Source organism: Cuculus canorus, chromosome 1 (genome assembly GCF_017976375.1).
Source record: "Cuculus canorus isolate bCucCan1 chromosome 1, bCucCan1.pri, whole genome shotgun sequence".
Classification (NCBI taxonomy): Eukaryota; Metazoa; Chordata; class Aves; order Cuculiformes; family Cuculidae; genus Cuculus; species Cuculus canorus.
The window spans coordinates 30,956,451-30,976,967 of record NC_071401.1 but is presented as its reverse complement, the minus strand read 5'-3'; the positions used below and the strand labels follow the sequence as shown (position 1 = coordinate 30,976,967).

General features: G+C 38.9%; 1 protein-coding gene across 2 annotated transcripts in view; it reads left to right on the top strand.

Moving 5' to 3' along the window:
• GTF2F2 (general transcription factor IIF subunit 2) overlaps positions 1-20,517 on the top strand; it is a 91,981-nt gene that overhangs the window by 9,396 nt on the left and 62,068 nt on the right. Inside the window, exon 5 of one of the 2 annotated variants that reach the window (XM_054061226.1) lies at positions 9,370-9,408. The exons of the other annotated variant lie outside the window; for it this stretch is intronic. Coding sequence (XP_053917201.1) covers positions 9,370-9,408 — 39 coding nt within the window. The remainder of the gene's footprint in view (positions 1-9,369; positions 9,409-20,517) is intronic. 2 annotated transcript variants of the gene reach the window in all.

The window sequence follows — 20,517 nt, the reverse complement described above, 5'->3', positions numbered from 1 at the left end:
TCCTTTTTAGGGTTTTCACTGGAAATAATGTTTTTAGATTCGCATGGATTTTTGGGATCAACTAATTTTTTTTTTTCTGCTTGAATTTGTCTCTTCTGTGAATGTAGTTTTGTAAGAATGCTTATTCTTCCTCAGTCCAGTTGAACAGATCCATTTTAGCAATAAACACACCCATACACCACATCCTCTTGAAGTATATATATGGGCTAAGTGTATTAAAGCTTTATAAGGTCACAATACCAAAAAGTGTAGCTGTAAAGCTATTTTTCTTGTTGGGTTTTAGCTGTTCAGCCTGTCTTAAGTTCAGGTACCTGTATGAGTAATACATATATCCTGAGCTGTCTATTAGACTTAAGGTACGTGGTAGTTTTACGCTGTACAGTGAGTTCAGTAGACTGCCTTGCATATAACTCCCATGTACTCTAGGGCTTTCTTGTGAGGTAACATAGTTCTGTTGTGGATGTTAGAGAGGAGGGTAGAATCGTAACTCACGGGACAGTGTTAGAACGTTTAGTAAGTCTGACCACTTCATTTTAAAATTTATTTTAAAGATTTAATGTTATAACTCGCACACTTAAGTTGTTATCCCTTTTTTTGTAACTAATGTAGTCCTATTGTTGCTTTTTCACTTAAAAAAAAAAAGTATTTTCACATGTCTTACTTGCAAAACTTTAAAAATACTGGGTTTTATAATTCATAGATGACAAATGTGGAAAGAGAGGGAGGGAAAGTTTTCCAAAACTGGAAGCATTTTAGTAGTAGCTCATCCTTTTTTATTTCTCTGTGCTGCAACTTCAGAATGCTTGACAAAAGAGAGAGATTTCAGATGTGCAGATGAGTAGATGAGTTTAGAGTGTACATTCAGTGACTTTTGTGTGTTTACTGCAAATCTCATTGAATTTAGCATTCCAAGATGGCTTCTGATATAAAATATTGCTCCAAAAACTTAATGGTAACTTGAGTGCACAGTGAGTGCAGATGCTTAACTTGAATATGGGGTATTTGTCATCAATTAGAATGGAAATCATTAGAATGTGATAGCTACAAGACGCCCATTTATTTGTTTTGCCGTCTGCAATACCAGTTTCTTGAAACCTTTAGGTTCTTAGAAGCTGTCCAATTTTTATTTATTCAATTAAAAATTTTGCATTTCTTATCAACTAGAAAATGTTATTCAAGGACCATAGATCAGTTGAGTAGAAGTTATTACATTAATTGAGAGCAAAGGGTAGTTAGTTAAATAAGAAATGTTTGGAATGAAGCACCGAATAGGCATAGACCCTGTCAAAATTGTTTTTGCCTGAGATAAGCAAGCATAACATGTCGTTGGTGAGTTTTCATGAAACTCGCTTAAATGCAAAATGGCTAAAATGTGTTGCTGTTGTTTTAAAGCTGGTATTGGCAATGCAACTAAAAAACCCACCCCCTTAATGTGCTTTTCTTATTGTGCTTTTCTTATGAGACTTTTTTTTTGGTTGTAAAGACAAATGTGACAAAAATATTCCAAATTCCATTCAGATTTCTTACTGATACCATGTTCCTGTAGCCACACTCTTGTATTTGGGTGTGTATCACCAATATGTTTTGAGCTCCATAGCCAATTTCAACAAACTTTGTGGTGAGTTATGGCTAGTGTGAAAACAAGTGTCTGAAGAGTGAAACAAAACTACATGGACGTCCCAATGGAAAGAAAGGCTGCTGCCCTGTTTGATGCGAGAAAGTCCATGTGGAAAAAAAAAGCTATATCAAGCATGGAAAAAGACTCATGCCTTTGCACATCACTCAGTCCACAGTAAGAGACAGTCATAGGAAATTGAAATTCATTTGCTTGTACATTCACAGACCAGAATTTGTCTCCAAATTCTAATTAGAATATTTTTTGTGACAGTCATTGCTGGTCTTTGTACCTTTTGCTTTTGCAGAGCGCACCATGTAAGACAATTAGTATGCCAGTTTGAACTGTGGGTCAAAGATTAAGCTGGTGTGGATCTGCAGAGGGCATTGCTAATGTTGCATAGGGAAGGATGCATTTGAGGAATTATGCAAATGAAATATAGATTAAAAAAAGTACTTTGTACGTTATTGCTGTCAGTCAATAACTTTCTTGAGAAGTAATCTAAATGGAGCAAATAATATAAAGCAGTCATGTTTCTTTTGTAAAGGTAGAGTTTTTTTGTTTGTGGATCTGGGCTGTTTTTTCCCATTTTTTTGAGTACATTAAAAGCCCTAAGATTTATCCTGTGTGTTGTCCTCTAATCCTGGGATCCTTCTGTTGTAGTGACCATCTTTTTGATGGTCTTCAGGAAATGAACAAGGAATGACAAAGCAGCTTCTGAAATACTTTATAATCCTGGAAGCTGCTGCGGGGAGTTCACATATTCTGGATAGTTAAACACTTCACGTTGTCAGGTCACTTACTGTGAGCACAAGAGATTAAATTTGACAAGTAATTTAATATTTTCTGCATGGTGTAATTTTTAGACTTCTGAATTAATTTTCTGTGCTTTTTGTTTTGTCTTAACTGAACTTACTTCTCATACCTGTTGTAGTTGGAAGAAATCCTTTCTCTCGTACACTGTAAACCTCTGCATCTCTGGTGATCCCATATTAGTGGACAGCAGTAAACTCTTCTGAGGTGTCATCTGTTATGTCCAAAGTCTAATGAATTGCAGTTTCTTGGTCTTCTGCAGTGTGTACACTAGAACAGAGCTAGTACAAAGCTAGATAAAATGGATTCCATCCCAGATGCCATTAAAAATATGGTCTAAGCTGTCTTTCACACATGGTGTACTTCGTTTAGACTAACTCTGGGGTTTCCCTTATTTCTTTTATTTTCCTATTTCTGCATTTTGAAATGGCTCTAATGAATTAAACGGAGTAGTACAATGCACTCTGAAAGTAGTAGTCGCAAAATATATCCGTGCTTCCTTTGCAAGGCTGTTTGTACATGTGAGACATTGAGTTATCTTCAGTGCTGGGCAAATCACTAAGACCTGCGTGATGTTCCTGAACATCAGTTTGGCAAAGCTGGCGTGAAGTGTGGCTTCTGTGATGACTGCAGAGGGATCTAAAGCACAGTTGTCTCTTGCTGTCTAGATCTTGCTGTCTAGGCTGGTTTCAGTATTAATTCTGCATTAAATAAGAACTACATTCTGTTCCATAAACATCACCATATGTACATCAACAGTTGCTATGCAACAATGCTATTTGTGCTTCCAGTCATTTTATCTTATCTTTGTCATCGGCTATCATAGCTGTAATTTTTTGGGCGGGAGGAAAGGAGAGCATTTTGCATACATTTCAGTGTGTTGAATTGAACAAAATTAATTTTTCTTATGCTTGTGTAGCTAAGAACTATGTAGGGGCAAGTCATGGTATTGATATAGGGCGTGTATGGTTAAAATTGTTTTTTCCTGAGCTTCCTGCTAGCAGACACCCTGGCATAAGGAAGTGCTATAATTTGACAGTTTCTTTCTTGGTTGAAGGAATGGGAACATGCTTTCGATAAACATTGAACAGCAAGCTTTTCTGATTGTGATTATAAATTAATTCCCTTGCTGCTTTAATTGCCTGTTGCTTAATTTTTCTGCCAGTGGGTAGTTAATGCTTGCTGGTTCTAAATAACAATAAAAAATGCAGCTATGTTATAGATTATTATAGAAGATCCTTACTGAGAGTTCTTGGATAAATGTGCTACTAATGTGACTTGGGAAAATACAGATCTTGGCAGGCCTAACTGATGGGTGGAGAGGAAGATTTTACATGGTAGGCACAAATAAAGTTAAGACATTTCTGTAAAGTTGGATGAGATGACTCATTTCATTGAAATTTTGCATATATCTTCACAACTCCCCCTTCATAAGTGGGTTTGCCTTAATGCCGATTTTAGTTACTTTGAATTCCTTCATCTTTGTTCCATCTTGCTGCATAAAAAGTGTTTAGACGATTCCATTGATGGCATGACTACTAGACCTTTGTTTCTGAGAAGCATGTGTGGATTTTTTCACTGTTTCTTGCTTCGCAGAAGATGGCTGGCTCTGTCTTCTCTGGGAAATGCATTCATTTCCCGTTACCCGGGTCTTCTTTTCTTTCAGAATCTCAGTTCATGAAATTCAATTTTTTTTGTAGTCTTCTTCATCGATACACATAACTCTGCCTGTATACCTTAGTAGAGCTCCTTTATTCTCACACCACTTGAACATTCTCCCTCTGTGTAGCGTTGGGGTTTTTCCTTTATACGGCTTCTCATATATGAAAGGACTTTTTCTGAGTTTGTTCATGCATCATGCCTACTATATAATTTACAACATGGGATTGTATTCCAGTGAAAATGAATAGCCAAGGTTTGTATTCTGTATTTTGTACATTTGTGTTTTGAAATATCAGATATATCCAGGCATTTGAAGACATGTAATGGGGAAAAAACAATACAAATCCTGAAAAGATGTTTGTTTCTTTCATTAAAACAGTTACTCTTGTAATTATGTTTAATTATTCACAGTAAAATATGTACTGCTCAGAATCTTAATGCCTTGTGATCATAGACTTACAGAATTGCTTGGTTGGAAAAGACTTTTGAGATCATTGAGTCCAACCATACTTGTCCCCTACTAAACCATATTCCCGAGCACATCATCGACATGTCTTTTTAAATACCTCCAGGAATGGTGATTGAATCACCTCCCTGGACAGACTGTTCTGGTGCGTGATAACTCTTTTGGTGAAGAAGTTTTTCCTGATGTCTAATCTGAACCTACTCTGGTGCTGCTTGATGCCATTTCCTCTCATCCTATCACCTGTCACCAACACCCACCTCGCTACAACCTCCTTTCAGGTATTTATAGACAGTGATAAGGTCTCCCCTCAGCCTCCTTTTCTCCAGGCTAAACAACCCCCGTTCCCTCAGCCATCTCTCATAAGACTTGTGCTCCAGCCCCTTCACAGTCCTCATTGCCCTTCTCTGAACACGCTCCAGGACCCTAATGTCTTTCTTATAGTGAGGAGCCCGAAACTGAACACAGCATTTGAGGTGTGGCCTCACCAGTGCCAAGTACAGAGGCACAATCCCTTTCCTGGTCCTGCTGGCCACCCCGTTTTAGATACAAGCCAAGATGCTGTTGGCCTTGGCCACGTGGGCACGCTGCTGGCTCATGTTCAGTCGGCTGTCAACCAACATCCCCATGTCCTTCTTCGCCAGGCTGCTTTCCAGCCACCCTTCCCCAAGCCTGTAGCACTGCATGGGATTTTTGTGTCCCAAGTGCAGGACTCTGCACTTGGCCTTGTTGATCCTCATACTGTTGCTCTCAGCCCATCGATCCAGCCTGTTCACATCCCTTTGGAGAGCATCCCTACTCTGCAGCAGATCCACACTTCCGCCCAGTTTATTGCCATCCACAAACTTACTAAGGGTACACTCGATCCCCTCATCCAGATCATTGATGAAGACATTGAACAGAATTGGACTCAGCACTGAGCCCTGGAGAACACCGCTTGTGACTGGCCTCCAGCTGGATTTGATTCTGTTTACCACCACTCTTTGGGCCAAGCCATCCAGACAGCATTTTACCCAGCACAGGGTATGCCTGTTAGTTTCTCAAGCAGAATGCTGTGAGAAACGGTGTCAAAAGCTTTACTGAAGTCTAGGCACGCTGTATCTACTGCCTTTCCCTCATCCATTAAATGGGTCACCTTGTCATAGAAGGAGAGCAGATTAGTTTGGCGGGACTTGCCTTTCATAAATCCATGTTGACTGGGCCTGATCACCTGGTTGTCTTGTGTGTGCTTGTGTGAGATGACTTCTTAAATTTTTCATCAAACTCTTAGGAAATAAACACCCTCCCTCAGCATTCTGCCGTCTTGGCTCTGCCTGCTGAGGAGTTTTAATGTGTATCTGTCTACTTTAACAGTACTTTCCAGTTGTCTCTATTTGTTCAGGTTGCCACTTAACCACACATTCCAGTCTTCAGAATGCTTTGGGGTCTTACTTAATGCTTTTTTGTTCCTTTATTGTACTTCAGTCTTTTATGAACTGCTATTACTAGCAGAAGAGGAATACCTAACAGCAGCCTCACGATCAAAAACAATAGAAGCATCAGCAGCCTTTCAGATCTCAGATGTTTGCAAGTATTTGTGAGGAACATAAAGAAGATGCAACCTCTGATCAGAAAAGCAAAAATATGTAACTCAAACTAGTCTAATTACAGACAGCATTTTTATGGGTCAACATTTCATGTGTATTATTTGGTATATGGTCTATTCAGAAAACAACTGCGACTAGTTACATCAGCTCTCTTCTTCATCTCTAGTTTATATAATAGAAATTACATTTATTTACTTTATATGAGTGTTGAAGGATTAACAAATTGCTGTAAAAGATTAATCTGTTTGACAGGAGTAAACTAATTTTCTTTTCATTTTTGTTATTAAAGCTATAGACTATTAATTTATGTACAAATTAAAACAATTGAGGATATTATGCACAAAATATATGGGATCTTAGAATGGGCTCAGTGTGACAGGAGTAGAATTGGCTTTCTGCCTACTTCAATGACTTTAAATTTCTTCAGTCTTACTGAAGTATGTGTAAAAAAAACCACACCACCCAGCAAAACAACTGCAAAAAAATCCCAGCCAACTGAAAAGCCTCAACTTGTTGATATTTGTCTGTGAATCTTTCATGTCTTGAAGGAGGCTGAACATCTGTAGTCTGCGTTGATGAAGTATGTTGGGTAGACATAGTACAGCTTCCTTTACCTGCTCCATGGTGTTAGTACTGAGAAGAGTTTTGAAGCAGAGACTTGTGATCTAATCATAACAAAAAGAAATTGTCTAATGATGAGGGCAAAACCCCCACTTTTTTCCAAGACTGAATTTTGTTTTAGTTTTTTTTTTTTGTCTGTCCATTGAGGGCCGATTCTTGTTCCATACAAGCAAGCACATGCTGTTCCCCTGCAGACATGATACATGTTTCTTATTGCTTGAATCAGAGATGCTATTAATGCTATGTAAGTGTGATGTCTTATGCAGCTATGTAGCTGGTCTTTTCATTGAAATGCAATTAAGAAGAAATCCAGCTGCTTCTTACATCTCAGTCCAGGCAGAGGTTGATATCTTTGAATGTTTGCATGTTCTTCATTGCATTATCTTTGCTACTTCTGTGTGTACTGAATGTTTCCTTCCATTGGCTGGGTAATAACATTATGCTGTGAAACATTTGTTTTTGTAAAACAAAAAAATGTCAATGAGGAAATAAATGTTTTTCTGCAAACAGGCTGTCCTGTACATATATCTGAAAGTTGGCAGAGATTTTAACTTGCTTTGTGAATGCTCATGGGTGGCAAGAGGCCATATAATGATGTTTTCGCAGTGAGAAAGCACGTGCCTTCAGCTAAAACTAATGACAGCCACTGGCAAAGAAAGATCTATGAAATACTGTTTTTTCCATTTGCAGCAGTCCTCAGGCTGTCATCCGTCTCAGTGAGTAAACAGGGCCATCAACCATGGAAGCCAGCAAAAATCAGTGGCAAGAAAAAGCTTTTGTAGAATATTTGATATTTTCAGTTCTGTTAATACTCAGCCTGTAAATGGTAGAAATGATCCAACTAACTGAACTCAAAAATTACTGTCAGAGTTAGAGCAGTAATTCACTCTTGCTTTTGAGTAAATAGTCCATAATAATAACTGTGACATCTCTGACTTGAAAGCTAAGGACAAGTATACTTTTCTGTATTATTACTTGGTTTTACCATTTTTAGCTGTATTTCAGGTAGGTGAAAATGTTCTTTTTATTTTCTGCTTGAAAAGACACATAACAAGGAGAAATATAGGAGAAACAGCTAAATTTCAGATGAACAAATTAAGGCAGGGGTTTCCTTTTGGGACTTCGTAAATAGTAGAACTTAGTTTACCAAAATACATCCCCCAGCTGCCATCTCTTAAAATGCTGGATTGGAATTTCATGCAGAAGCTGCTTCCAAGTCTGTTATCTTCATCCGAATGATAATTTTTTGGCAAGTCGACTTGCAACACTTGTGTCTAGGTTTTTCCTTTGTACATACTTTAGTCACGGAATGGATTGAGAGCAGCCCTGCGGAGAAGGACTTGGGGGTGCTGCTAGATGAGAAGCTCAACATGAGCCAGCAGTGTGCACTTGCAACCCAGAAGGCCAACCATATACTGGACTGCATTAAAAGAAGTGTGGCCAGCAGGTTGAGGGAGGTGATTCTGCCCCTCTACTCTGCTCTTGTGAGACCTCATCTGGCTCACTGCATTCAGTTCTAGAGTCCTCAGCATAGGAAGGGCATGGATCTGTTGGAGTGAGTCCGGAGGAGGGCCATAGAGATGATCAGAGGGCTGGAATGCCTCGCATACAAGGACAGGCTGAGAGAGTTGGGGTTGTTCAGCCTGGAGAAGAGAAAGCTCTGGGGAGACTTTATAGCAGCCTTCCAGTACATAAAGGGGACCTACAGGAAAACTGAGGGGGAGCTTTTTATCAGGGAGTGCAGTGATAGGATGAGGGGTAGCAATTTTAAGCTGAAAGAGGGTGGGTTTAGATTATATATAGGGAAGAAATTTTTCCTGTGAGGGTGGTGAGGCACTGGGACACGTTGCCCAGAGCAGTTGTGGATGCCCTGTCCTTGGAGGTGTTCAAGGCCAGGTTGGATGAGGTTTGAGAAACTTGATCTAGTGGGAGGTGTCCCTGCCCATCGCAGGGGGGTTGGAACTAGATGGTTTTGAAGGTCCCTTCCAACCTGGACCATTCTATGATTCTAAGATTCTTTGCTCTGTGGAATCTGAAATGTATCCGATTATGCATATTTTTTTGTACCTAACAGGTTGGGGTGTAGTAACATCTGAGGGCCAATGATCAGAAAGGGAAAAGATTGAAGAAATAAATCCTTGTGTCATCTGCAGAAAGGGTAGAGAAGAAGTTTATCGAATTGAAAAAAAGAATGCCTGATGCCAATTAAGAGCATTCCTCTGCAGAACCTTGATTTTTTTTTTTTAAATATACAAAAATAGTGTTCATTTGTCTAAAAGGACCAGTGAGATACATGGGTATATTTGTTGTTTAAGTATAACCCTGCTACTGATTTTGTATAAATGTGTAGCTGTTCTTGCAGAGCTCAGTCTGAGTTGTAATGCATTTATCTCATTTAAGTTGTCGGTTTGGGCACTACAGGAGATTTTTTTTGTTGTTGTTGTTCCCTATGGCAAATTATTCTTCAGAAATTAAATTTATAGACAGTAATCAAACCCAGTGATGGTGTTATTATCATAATTTAGCATTCTTTGCTTTGCTACCCACTTTTTTGGTGTAATTTCAAATAATATTACATTTCCTTTTTTGTTCATTTGTTTTTTTTCCAGAAAGCCAGTCAGAAGAAAAAGCTGAAAGCAGCAGTGCTGGTGAGTGTGGACACTTTCTTTGAAAAATTTAAGAAGTTACATATGACTGCACCTTTTTGGTTTTACTTTTCAAGAAATGATCAGATATAACAAATAAGTCTTTTTCATTATATTTCTAGTATAGAATATAAATTAAAAGATGACTTCATAAATGCTGGTGCGACCAAAAGCTTAAATTGTTAATATATTTTATTTAAATGGAGGGGAAGAATGATAAGGGAGAGTTTTAGAAGTGTGACATGCTTTTGAATGTTATTTTAGATTTATTTTAAATTTCTCAACTCTTTTTTGTGTTCATTATGTTTATCTTTTAGTTTGAATTCTTTACTCTTGATTGCAAAGTTTGTCGCAAATTTCCAAATCTTTTGTTGTTTGATTTTAATTACATAAAGTAAGCAATCAGACAAATAGTGTTCTAGCATTGTACTTTATTCAGTTTTTCTAATGGTATTCAATTTTTCTAATGAAAAAATCTTTCTTGTGATAGTTTTATAAATTCTTTGGAAAATATCAACAATAATCAGTTCACTGATATTACCAGCAGTTACCTATTAGTCAGCCCAACTATGTCTTAAGTACAGTTAAATATTATAAAGGTGCTTCTCAAGCTGCAGTTCTTATAGTGAAAGTGTTTTCATTTGGTTTTTTACACATTTCGGAGTAGCAAATAAATGTATTGCCCTTTGACTGGTATTCTTTTGTGAAATGGGCAGCATGCTTATGTTGGAGAGCTTTCTAAGGCTACCTGAATCCTAAAGATTTTATTTCAGATCAGAGCTAGTCTATGCAGGTTTCCTTTGCAGTCACTGAAGGAGGCGATTCCAGAAAGTCTTATTCTAACATAGGTGCATGTGAGTGTAATTCCTCAGCAGAGCTCTTTTGAGGCTGTGTGTTCCTAACCGGCTCCCTTCGCTACTGTGAAAGCCTTTGGGCTTAACATTACTGAAATACCCAGAGAGGTACACAACAGCGTGAGATGGTACAGTGTCAAGTAGTGTTTAATAAAAAACCCTTTTCTGCTTTTATTAAAGAGGTGTTTCAAAAATATCGTTAATGTTCTAGTGCAAATAAGTGCCAATGTTAGCAAGAGACCGTGAACCTGATAAGTGAGACAAAGCTAACACAAAATATATAGACAAATCTTATACTTGTTGGTAGAAGGATTATCTCTGACACACGTGGATCAAATAGTGCTGAAACTTGGGTGGCACTTGTATGTGGTAAAGGCAGAGAGAGTAGATGGACAGGAAGGAGTCTCACACCCCTGCCTTTCTTAAAAGGCAATTCCTAAACAGAGGACTAATGCTAGTGGGCTTTCAGAATGTCTTCTGGAAAGTGATTTTTCTGAGACTTTAACACGAAGTCTTTTTACTTATATTTGACTTTTATTTGAATTGCATCTTAACATCAAATGTTTTCAAAAGTACTTGGTGTCTGACTAGGAGTGGGTTTATTTGTGTTTCTTTGTAGGAGGGAATTCTTTGTAATATTGAAATGCTTCTTATTATACTGGCTTAAGCATGTCAGAAGACTAGGGTTAGAAATGTTGTAATCTGTAGACTTGTACTGGATCTGAGGTGTGTTTTATAGCTTGCAATTTTTTTCAGTTACTTGTAAAAACCTGTTCACTCAGACTATATGTTAGTTGTGGTGCTGCTTTAAGGTTATGAAGGGCTGCTTTCTAGAGATTAGTGTTTTATACCATTTGATAATTGAGACTCACTGCTATAGGATGTTGCACGTAAGGCAAGTCTTGAGAGTTTATCTGCTGAAATGAGTCAGAATTTTGATACTTGCATTGCGTTTCTCTCATGTTCTTTAGTTGTAGGGGTGCGCCTTTGGTTTTGCTTGGCTTTTGGGTTTTTTTATTCTGTTTCAGTTTGCATTTGAATAATTGAATTGTCTGCTCTTCTACTCTTGGTGTCTCCTTGTTCTGCGAATATTGCATAAGATGGCCCCGTGTTTAGTTGTTTGTATTATTGCTTCAGTCAGAAGAATGAATTATTGTGTGCTGTGAGCTGTTTAAATATGCTGGCAAGATGAGTGCTAAACCCGTTTGATGGAATCAAGCTGATTGTGGATTCAGTTTCTGAGTGATGGTAGCTGGTCACACTGGGGCATTTAAAGGGAGACGATCAGCCATCAGTTGCGCTTCTTTGCTTATTCACTTTTTTCTGAAAATCACCGTGGAACTCAGATGGCCTTTTCCATATTTGTAGTTAGTAAATAAAGAAAATGAATGAGACAGTGTTCAGGAGTCCCTTAACTTTTATCCTTAAAGAGCTCCCTCATGTATTTACATGGAGAGGGTACTGTCAGTTTTCAGATTTTCTTGTGTCCTAGATCGTTAGGATTATTTATGACATCTTTAATAACGTTTATTGTTGGTCGGGTTGTAAACCACTTACCAAAAAGCCAGATATTACCAGTGTTGTTAGTCTGCTGGATAGCATTTGGAAAGAGGCAGTGTGGTACTGGATCAGATCAAAGATCTTCTAGGTGGTATCCTGTCCTCAGTGGTGGCCAGTTGCAGTTGCCTTGAGAAGAGTGTGAGAACAACACAGAACCATAGTGATATCTCCCCAAAATACTTATTCCAGCCTTTAATGATTTGCTGCTTGGAGAGAGCCAGGGCTGATGGTGTTTTATTTAATGGGCCTTCATGGATTTTCCTCTGTGAAGTATCCCCATTGGCATATGTAAATTTCTGGTGTTCATAACATCTTGAATGATGCAATGGTTACAGTCAAAATATTCAGGAAGTAAAGTGTATCTGAAACACGTACAACTAAACTAAATTTGAGCTCATTTTGCACATGCAGTTTGTTAAGCTTAGATCACTTTTTCCATACGAAAATCCTGTTTGATTAGTGCAGGTGATAAGCAGTGCTGCGGGATTCAACCAGTGTTGTTTAGTACTGGAAGGCTGGTTTCTGTTAAATGTGAAAGGGATTTAGCAAATTACACACTCAGCTAAAGGAAAGAGAAATGAGAATTGGCTCATGTCGTTCCTATATGATGCTGAGCAAGTGATTTAAACCCAGATATGTGTATGTAGCTCCTGTTTGGTTATGACTTTGCTTGCACCTACCTGTAAGTGCTGTTGAGATTACAGAAACCGAGAAACCGTGATAAGCAAGCGTTTCTGCCAGTTAAAGTATGACCAAATAGAAATACCCAGGAGCTGATGCCCTGAGCCTATATAGTTTTTTGATAATGATACGTTAAAGAAATACATTCTTGTCTAAGAGTGAATGTAATTATGTACGGTCCTTGTGGAAGCATGTTAAATGAAAGTTCTGTGGGCAGCAATTGATTATAATGTTGCCTAAGCTTTAAGAATGTAGTTTGGAAAGCATAGCATTGATTTTTTTGGGGGGGAAGTAAAGGTATCAGCTCTGTACACCAACTACAGATGCCCTTTTTCCTGCAAGACTGTGTACATCCAGCAGTGTTAATGTGCAGCCTACTAGCCGAAATTCCTGAGCCCACTTCAAGCCAATTGAAATCCTGTTGTATCCAAATTTCATCTCTTAAATTCTTTCATGTAAGTTTATAGCAAAGGGCAGCCTTCAGTACCTAGCATGCTTTAAAAAAAGGTGTTAGTCATCTTTTTTCCCTAAACCTGCCAGTGAGTAATACGGATGTCTTCTAGTGAAAGAAGAGGCACCACTGGGATAATTTCTGATTTGATTTTGGGTAAAAGGAGTAAATTGTCTTAGCTGCTGCAGACTAAATAGTGTGAGTCTAATATTAAAATTTTGCCAGTTGTGAACGTACACGTTTGACTGCAGACACAAATATGCAACTCTTGAATTGCCTGTTGATTGCACTTGCTTCATTTTTTGATATTGCAGTAAAATTCAGGTGTTGATTATACATGCATTAGAATATTGAAATTCACCATAAGCATTTTGGTAAACACTTAATTGTCTGCAGTAAAATCAGCATTTTTTTGTTGAAGGCACACAGTTCTTAAGTTATGACAACTGTATAAAGTTGCTAAATGCAATTTTATTTCATCCACTTTAAAGCAGTTAATTTATATTAATTATACTTTAAAAATTAAATCCTAATGGGGAAAAAAATATCGTCAGGAGGAATAAAACAGTAATTCTTAATTTAAATGCTAACTCAAAACTCAATGCAAAGATAACTTAGTTATGGAATCTGCCATTTTCAAGGCACAGAAACAGTTTTTGTCTCAAAAATACCTTGTTTTTTTGTCAGATAAATGCAACAAAACTTAACAGAACAGCTTCCCAGTAGTTTTTTAGGAGCCGTACTCAATAACAAGACTCTATTTGTAGCTCTTAAAACACAAAGAAGCATCAATTCCTGCTTTAAGGTATATGTAGTCAAAGGCTATCATATTGGTTATAATAAATATTGTGGAGAATCAGGGAATACTGGTAAAACAGCAAAAAAGGGTGTGGATTTAATAGAGGTCAACACTATCTGGAGTTAGGTTTTTTTTAAGGACTTGCATAATTTGCCTTAGTGTCCTTAGGCTCTGGTGATTTATTTCAGTATACTGTATGAATATTTAATATTTATGTTTGCCTGAGCAGTACTGATGTATTTATGGTCGTACAGTCTCTATCCTGAGAACAGAACCTGATATAAATCAGCAGGAGTTAATTGCACGAGCCTGTTCCGTCCTTCAGCAATGTCCGCATTCATCTTGTTCAAGTATTACCCTAAGCAGAAGCGTGCTTTTGGCTCACATTGGAGTCCCTTCTGACTGTTGAGAAATCCCAGGAATTTCCGTTCTGCCTGGCATCGCAGATCGTGACTCCACAGATTGTTTGTCTTATATGAGGGATTTTGCTGATGATTGCAGTTCACCCACCTACCAGCATGATCACATTTGATGGGTTCAGACCTTTGCAGGATTGCAAATTAGAGCCTTGAACGATGGATCAAAGGGAAAGAGGGAGATCAAATGCTTGCTGCCTTGGCCAGTACAGGACTGGGTTGTAGCAGATGTAAAGCTAGCAGGAGGCAGTTTCAAAGTAAATAAAAAGAGGTGATTCTGCACTCGGAATATAATTGAGCTGTTGAATTCCTTGCCAGAAGATGTGGATGTGAAGGTGATATTTGCTAAAGACTTATATGACCCTGAAGGGAGACCCAAGAGCTATGTGAAAGAAAACCTACCAAAGGGTACTAAGATGAGAGAACTCCTGATTTAAGAGACCTCGAGCTGCAAAAGCCTCATGGATACTAGTTTGTGTACCCAGCAGGAGAATCATATGTGTCTGTTCTACCTTTAGGCTTCTTCATGGATATCTGCTTTTGGCCACTTTGCTGGAGTCACAGTGCTGAGCAAAACAGACCTTTAGCCCGATTCAGTACTGTTGCTCTCTGGCTCTGTCTGAAAACAGTCTGGCAGAGCTCATTTGGTGCTCTTCTTGAGTTATAAGGCTTTTCCAGCCCCAGCATCTTGCCAGCAGCTGTGGTGATATAGGAGCAGCAACAGAGCTGCAGCTATGCAGCTTGTCTGAGGGTTTTCTGTACTGTGCTTTGTGGGAAAACCCTAAAATCATCATCTGCACGTGGCAGAAAAGTCTTATCAAGGTGGACTTTTGTCATCGTGTAAGAAGAAATAAAATAGCCTACATGATAGATTTCTGCCCTGTGGGAAAAAACGATATTTACTATTCATTTTAGAAAATGTGTTGGAAATACCACAACACTTGACAATGCTGCAGGCCTTAAATAAAGTTAGTTATTGATAAGATTCCTGATCCGAGATTACCTTTTCTTTCCTGTTTAGCTGTTTCTTATCGACCTGGCTTGCAGGACCTTTAATTTATTTCCTCTGACATTACCAGTTTCAGCATTGAGAAAATGTGCTGCTTCATCCTTAATACTTGCCAAAGGCTTTATTTAAGCAGTAGAGAGGCAATAAATGACTGGGTTTGGTGCTACAGTTGCTTGGTCTGTTTATGTTTTTTCATACTTAGCCTCTTCATTGCTAGTTTGTTTGCTTAATTTTTTCTCCCTAATTGAGAGAGTCTGTACCCACCTCTGACCTGTTCTTTTTTAAATTCATCTGTTCACTGTGGTTCAAAATCAAGAACCTCCTTTGAGATAACAAGCAGTTTTCTGTGGAGCTGCAGCAGTAGATTTGTAGCTTGAGATTTTCTTATAACAAATTTTTACAAAAGTGATCACTCTGTTCCTCTGCCTTCTGCTGCAAAACCAAGAGAATTGCCTTTCTGAAACCTTCCATGTGAAAAGCCAAAGGAGAAATTTAGTTTTTATTATTTTTATAAAATAAATTTAGTGATTTCAGGGTAAGGGGATGTTACTTGTGTTGTGAAACCTTTGTGTTGGCATCTGTGCCAGCTCCGTAAACCCAAGACCCGCAGGTGACAGTCACTGACACGCAATCCCTTGGACTTCCACTTTATCTCCTAGTGCTCAGGTATTGTAAGCTCTTTCACCACACTTACTACCCATCCTCGCTGCTCTGGGAGTCCAGCACTGCAGGGTTCCATGAGCATCATGCCCACAGCTCTAGCAAGGCTCTTGGATCCTTGTCTTCCTGGGGTGTTTCCAGGGAAAGCAGCCTTGAGTTTCTCAATCTGAATTCTCGTCTTCTTGGTGCGCTCCTGCAGCTGGTGAAGGCAGCTTACACAGGATGCCAAATTTCCCTTCAGGAGATGTGAACAAGAAGACTTACCTCCTCCTTTTGGCCAGCCTTTCCATACCTGGAACAAAGCTACTGTTGAAAGCTTGGAGTGAGGTAGTGTCGAAGGAAAAAAAAAAAAAAAGTATCCCGGAAAAGCACAAAGATCTAGTGTTTCATGTAACTGAAATAATGCTCAGGGTGAAACTAGTGGATTTCCCCTTTAATGTCCAGAAAGATGGTGGGTTTCATGAACTTTAAGGTCATGTCTCTCAAAGTCACGTCCCCGGTAAACAAGGCAATGCTGCTGTCATTTTTAGCATTACAAGGAGAAGTTTATAGACCTTCAGAATGGCTCGATTTGTAACAGTCATCTTTTAACAGTCAACTTTAAACCTTAACATGTTCACCTTGCTTGTCATCATGTCCTAAAAGTGTTTTAAATGAGTAACTGCTGTTTACAGCTATAATTATTGGACCAGCTTTGTGAACAGTTTTGTTTCTGACGTGGCAGAGCAGTATTCTTTTCTGAAGCTTAAAATGAACAAACATGGTGTTAAATGATAATGGCAGTGATGTTAACTTGTTACCAGCGCAGACAGAAACAGCTATTTGGGAGACTATTCCTTTAGTTCTGTGCGGTATTCCTACTACACAGGTTTTTAGGAAAAGAAATAATCTGTCTAGTTCTACAGGGTATTATGCAATTTCTTTCTTTCAGAAAGGCAACTGCGCTTTCTTTTTCTGAGTGCTTGCTCATCTGCATTCCTCAGGTGTCATCATACATCACCCACCTTCCGTCCCCAGCTCTTGCCGTACTCCTTGTTTTCTGGCATTTCATTGTGAATGAAGATGGCTTATAGGGGCATTGTTTTGAGACAATAGTCTGTGTGATATCTCAGGACAAAGGATTTACGGAATGTCTGTTTCAAAAGTCATTAAAATCCATAATGTTACTTTTCTGATCTTAAATTTCTCATGTCTTACTGATTTACTTTTGTTTCAACCTAGTGAATTGTGCAAGCCTATCTTTTCTTATGCATATACCTCCAGGTTTTTAGTTAGTAGTCACTTTCCTGTCAATCAAAGAATTTTTGCCCTGTGTTGCAGGACAGGAGTCAAAATTAGGGTTACACAATAGTTATCTAGCAAAGATGAAATGCTTATAACCTAAGAAAATAGTATCTATTTTGTCATAGACCTAAGTTAACTCGTCCCCTTCATCCCCAATTCTAATTGATTGGTCAGCAGTTAGGACAACATGAACCTTCTTCCCAAATAAATTCATGGATGAGGCACTGCTATTGATAAATTGTAATATTTGTTGTCTGCCTTTATTCTGCTTTTATACTAATGGGGAGAGGAGGAAGAGAATTTTCTTGAGCTGTTCTCATCTTATTGGATGGAAGCTTTACGATGCTTTTAAGTTAGAGGTGAAAATAGCAATGCCACTGATTGCTGCGGATGATGTCATTTTTTTCCCCCATTAGGACCTAAGGAGATATTAACTACTGTAAAAAAGAAGGGACCAGTTGTCACTTACATAGTTGTAGTAGGTACAAATGCAAAACCACAATTAAAATAAGACATGAGTGTTTGAAAATGTCAATAGTGCAATTATGATGCTGTGAGACACTGGTTACTGGGTGAGGAGGTGCTGGAGATGTGGAGTCGGAGCTGTAATTTGACCTTGTTGCACAACCTGTGTATTTCACAGCATCAAGGCTATGTCCAAGAAATCACATCTGGCTCTTGAAGTCTTTGGGCAGTAAGTGGCTGGAGGCTGAGGAAATACTTCAAGGGAGCATCATTGTGTATGTTTTTTCTGGTTCTTAAATTCTTTCCTAGGCATTTGCTTTTGGCCACTGGCTTTACTGACTTCCCTTCCTGAGTCAGGCTGCTGCACAGCCTTAACAAAGCCAAACAATCCGTGTGGTGAAAGTGAAGGGGGTACAGTGGAAGAAAATTGAAAAGCAGTTGTATGATGTGGAGAGGAAGACAAGATAAGGGAAAGGATGCAAAGGTTGAACGTTTGAAAATGGGGATTCTGCCCAGCGATGTGAAGGATCAAGAGGTGGAGAAGTTTCACAGTCACCGAGGGACACTGGGCTAGGCAGACCTTAGTCTGATGTAGTGCAGCCACTCTGAGGTTTTGAGCTTATGTAGAACTAAACCAATAGTTGGTACCTATGCCGGCATACTGTCAAATTTGATAAAAGAGGCCTTGGCTTCTCGTCCACTGACGGAAAAGATGGGTGGCCAAGTGTATGAGGGAGGACTACAATGAGTATTTTGGTCCATTTGGCAGCTATATATGTTTTTTTTCATAGGCAGTCACTCAATGAATTCACAGGGGCAGGGGTATTCTCTTTGTGGTCTATAAGGGTCAGTCCTACCTTCAGCTGCCTCTGTCTTTGCTGTTTGGTGGCCCGTTTTCTCATCCAAGAAAATGGGCAGGGAGGCAAGTTGAGCTGACCAAGTGAGGAAGTGGGTTAAGTGCCCCCTTTGGAAAGGGGTGAGAAATTCCCATGTGAGCAATTGAAGATCATCAGGGAAATTAACAGCAGTGTACGCAGGTGGCCGAGAAGGCCAACAGCATCCTGGCTTGTACCAGGAATGGTGTGGCCAGCAGGACCAAGGAAGCAATCAGCCTCCTCTACTTGGTGAGGCAACATCTTGAATGCTGAGGCAACATCTTGAATGCTGTGTTCAGTTTTGGTCCCTTGCTATGAAAAAGATACTGAGCTGCTGCAGCATGTCCAGAGGAGAGCAATGAAGCTTCAGGTGAAGGGGCTGGAGCACAAGTCTTATGAGGAGCAGTTGAGGGAACTGGGGTTTTAGCCTGGAGAAGAGGAGGCTGAGGGGGAGGCGTTATTGCTCTCTACAAGAGCCTGAAAGGAGAGTGTAGCGAGTTGGGCGTTGATCTCTTCTCCCAAGTAACAAGTAATAGGGCAAGAGGAAATGGCCTCAGGTTGTGCCAGGGGAGGCTTAGATTGGATATTAGGAAATATGACTTCACCAAAAGAGTTGTCAAGCACTGGAGCAAGCTGCCCAGGGAAGTGGTTGAGTCACTGGAGGTATTTAAAAGATCTGTAGATGTGACACTTAAGGTCATGGTTTAGTGGTGGACTTGACAGTGTTAGGTTTACAGTTGGACTCGGTGATCTTACAGGTCTTTTCCAACCTAAACAATTCTGTGATTCTGTTCCTTCCTGATATTTGTAGGACTGTTCTGACAAGTTAATTGTGATCGAACTCTTAATGAGAGAAAGATGAATAGGAGTACTTTAAATGCACATCATATTCAGACTAGTGTTGTTAGAGCAACTGTTCATATTTCTGACTTAAGCTTTTGATTTCACAGCTTTCTCATTGTCATAGTAGTATTAAATATGCAATTTCTAACCTTAAAGAAAGGACAGAAAAGGTAATAAATGTACAACTGGGTCTGTTTTCTGGCACACACTGGAATGGTGGAACAGCAGTATGCACCTGAGTGACTGAACATAAGAAAAATATGTTATATTTAGTATACTTACAGGGTAAAGAGGAAACATTATTCACAGTGTGGAGGTTCTATGTGGTCACTTTGTTCATATACAAAAGCAAGACACCCGCCACCCTGGTTTGATAAATTATTCAAGTTTTTAAGTAGTCTAAAGTGTCTGATTGTAGCTAATATGGGGTGATTTGATGTAATTGTGGATTTGCAATGTGAATGGGGAAGAGAATGATTTTTTTTTTTTTTAACCCCCGTCTGCCTTCTGGTTTTGCTGTGTGACTCAAACAGCTAGCTGAGTGATGCGCCTCCGATCAGAGGTGGCGTGTACAAATTTCAAGCCCTCACGCTTGCAGGAATGCATGAGTGCTCATGAAAATAGGAAGAGAAGGCAATATTGTAGTTGGCGTTACAGCAGGTGACTTTACGTGTGTGCCGTAAATATCAGTGTTGTTAACACAGAAATTTCTAAAAAATGCAGTAAAAAGCATCTAAGGCAAGGAATCATGGAATTGTAGATAACAAAAATAAAACAACACAGGAATTTATTTTTACTAATGATTAGAGATGTACGTTTTTCACTTAAAAAAAGAAAGTTTCAAGTTCTCTTTCGTAGGTCAAGAGGGAAGTAGATAATCTGAATCAAAGGCCACATAAAACCTTCCCAGTACATCTTTTAAGACTAGCTATAGAATATTCTGAGAAGATGTTTCAGGTGATTTGAATTTTACCCTTGATTACCAGCTTGTGAATAGTGTATGTTCCAAAAGTATTTTCTACAATAAATGTAGACACATCAAATTCTCTACTAATTTTTCATAAGTAAAGTCATGCTACAGTGAAAAAAATGGTACTGCTTTCTCATACTGCATCACTAATGACTCCTTGATGTCTGGCATCCTAAGAACCCAACTGAAAGACAAGCAACCACAATATGTTTTAATTAACATATAAGCATATGAATTGTTTGAGA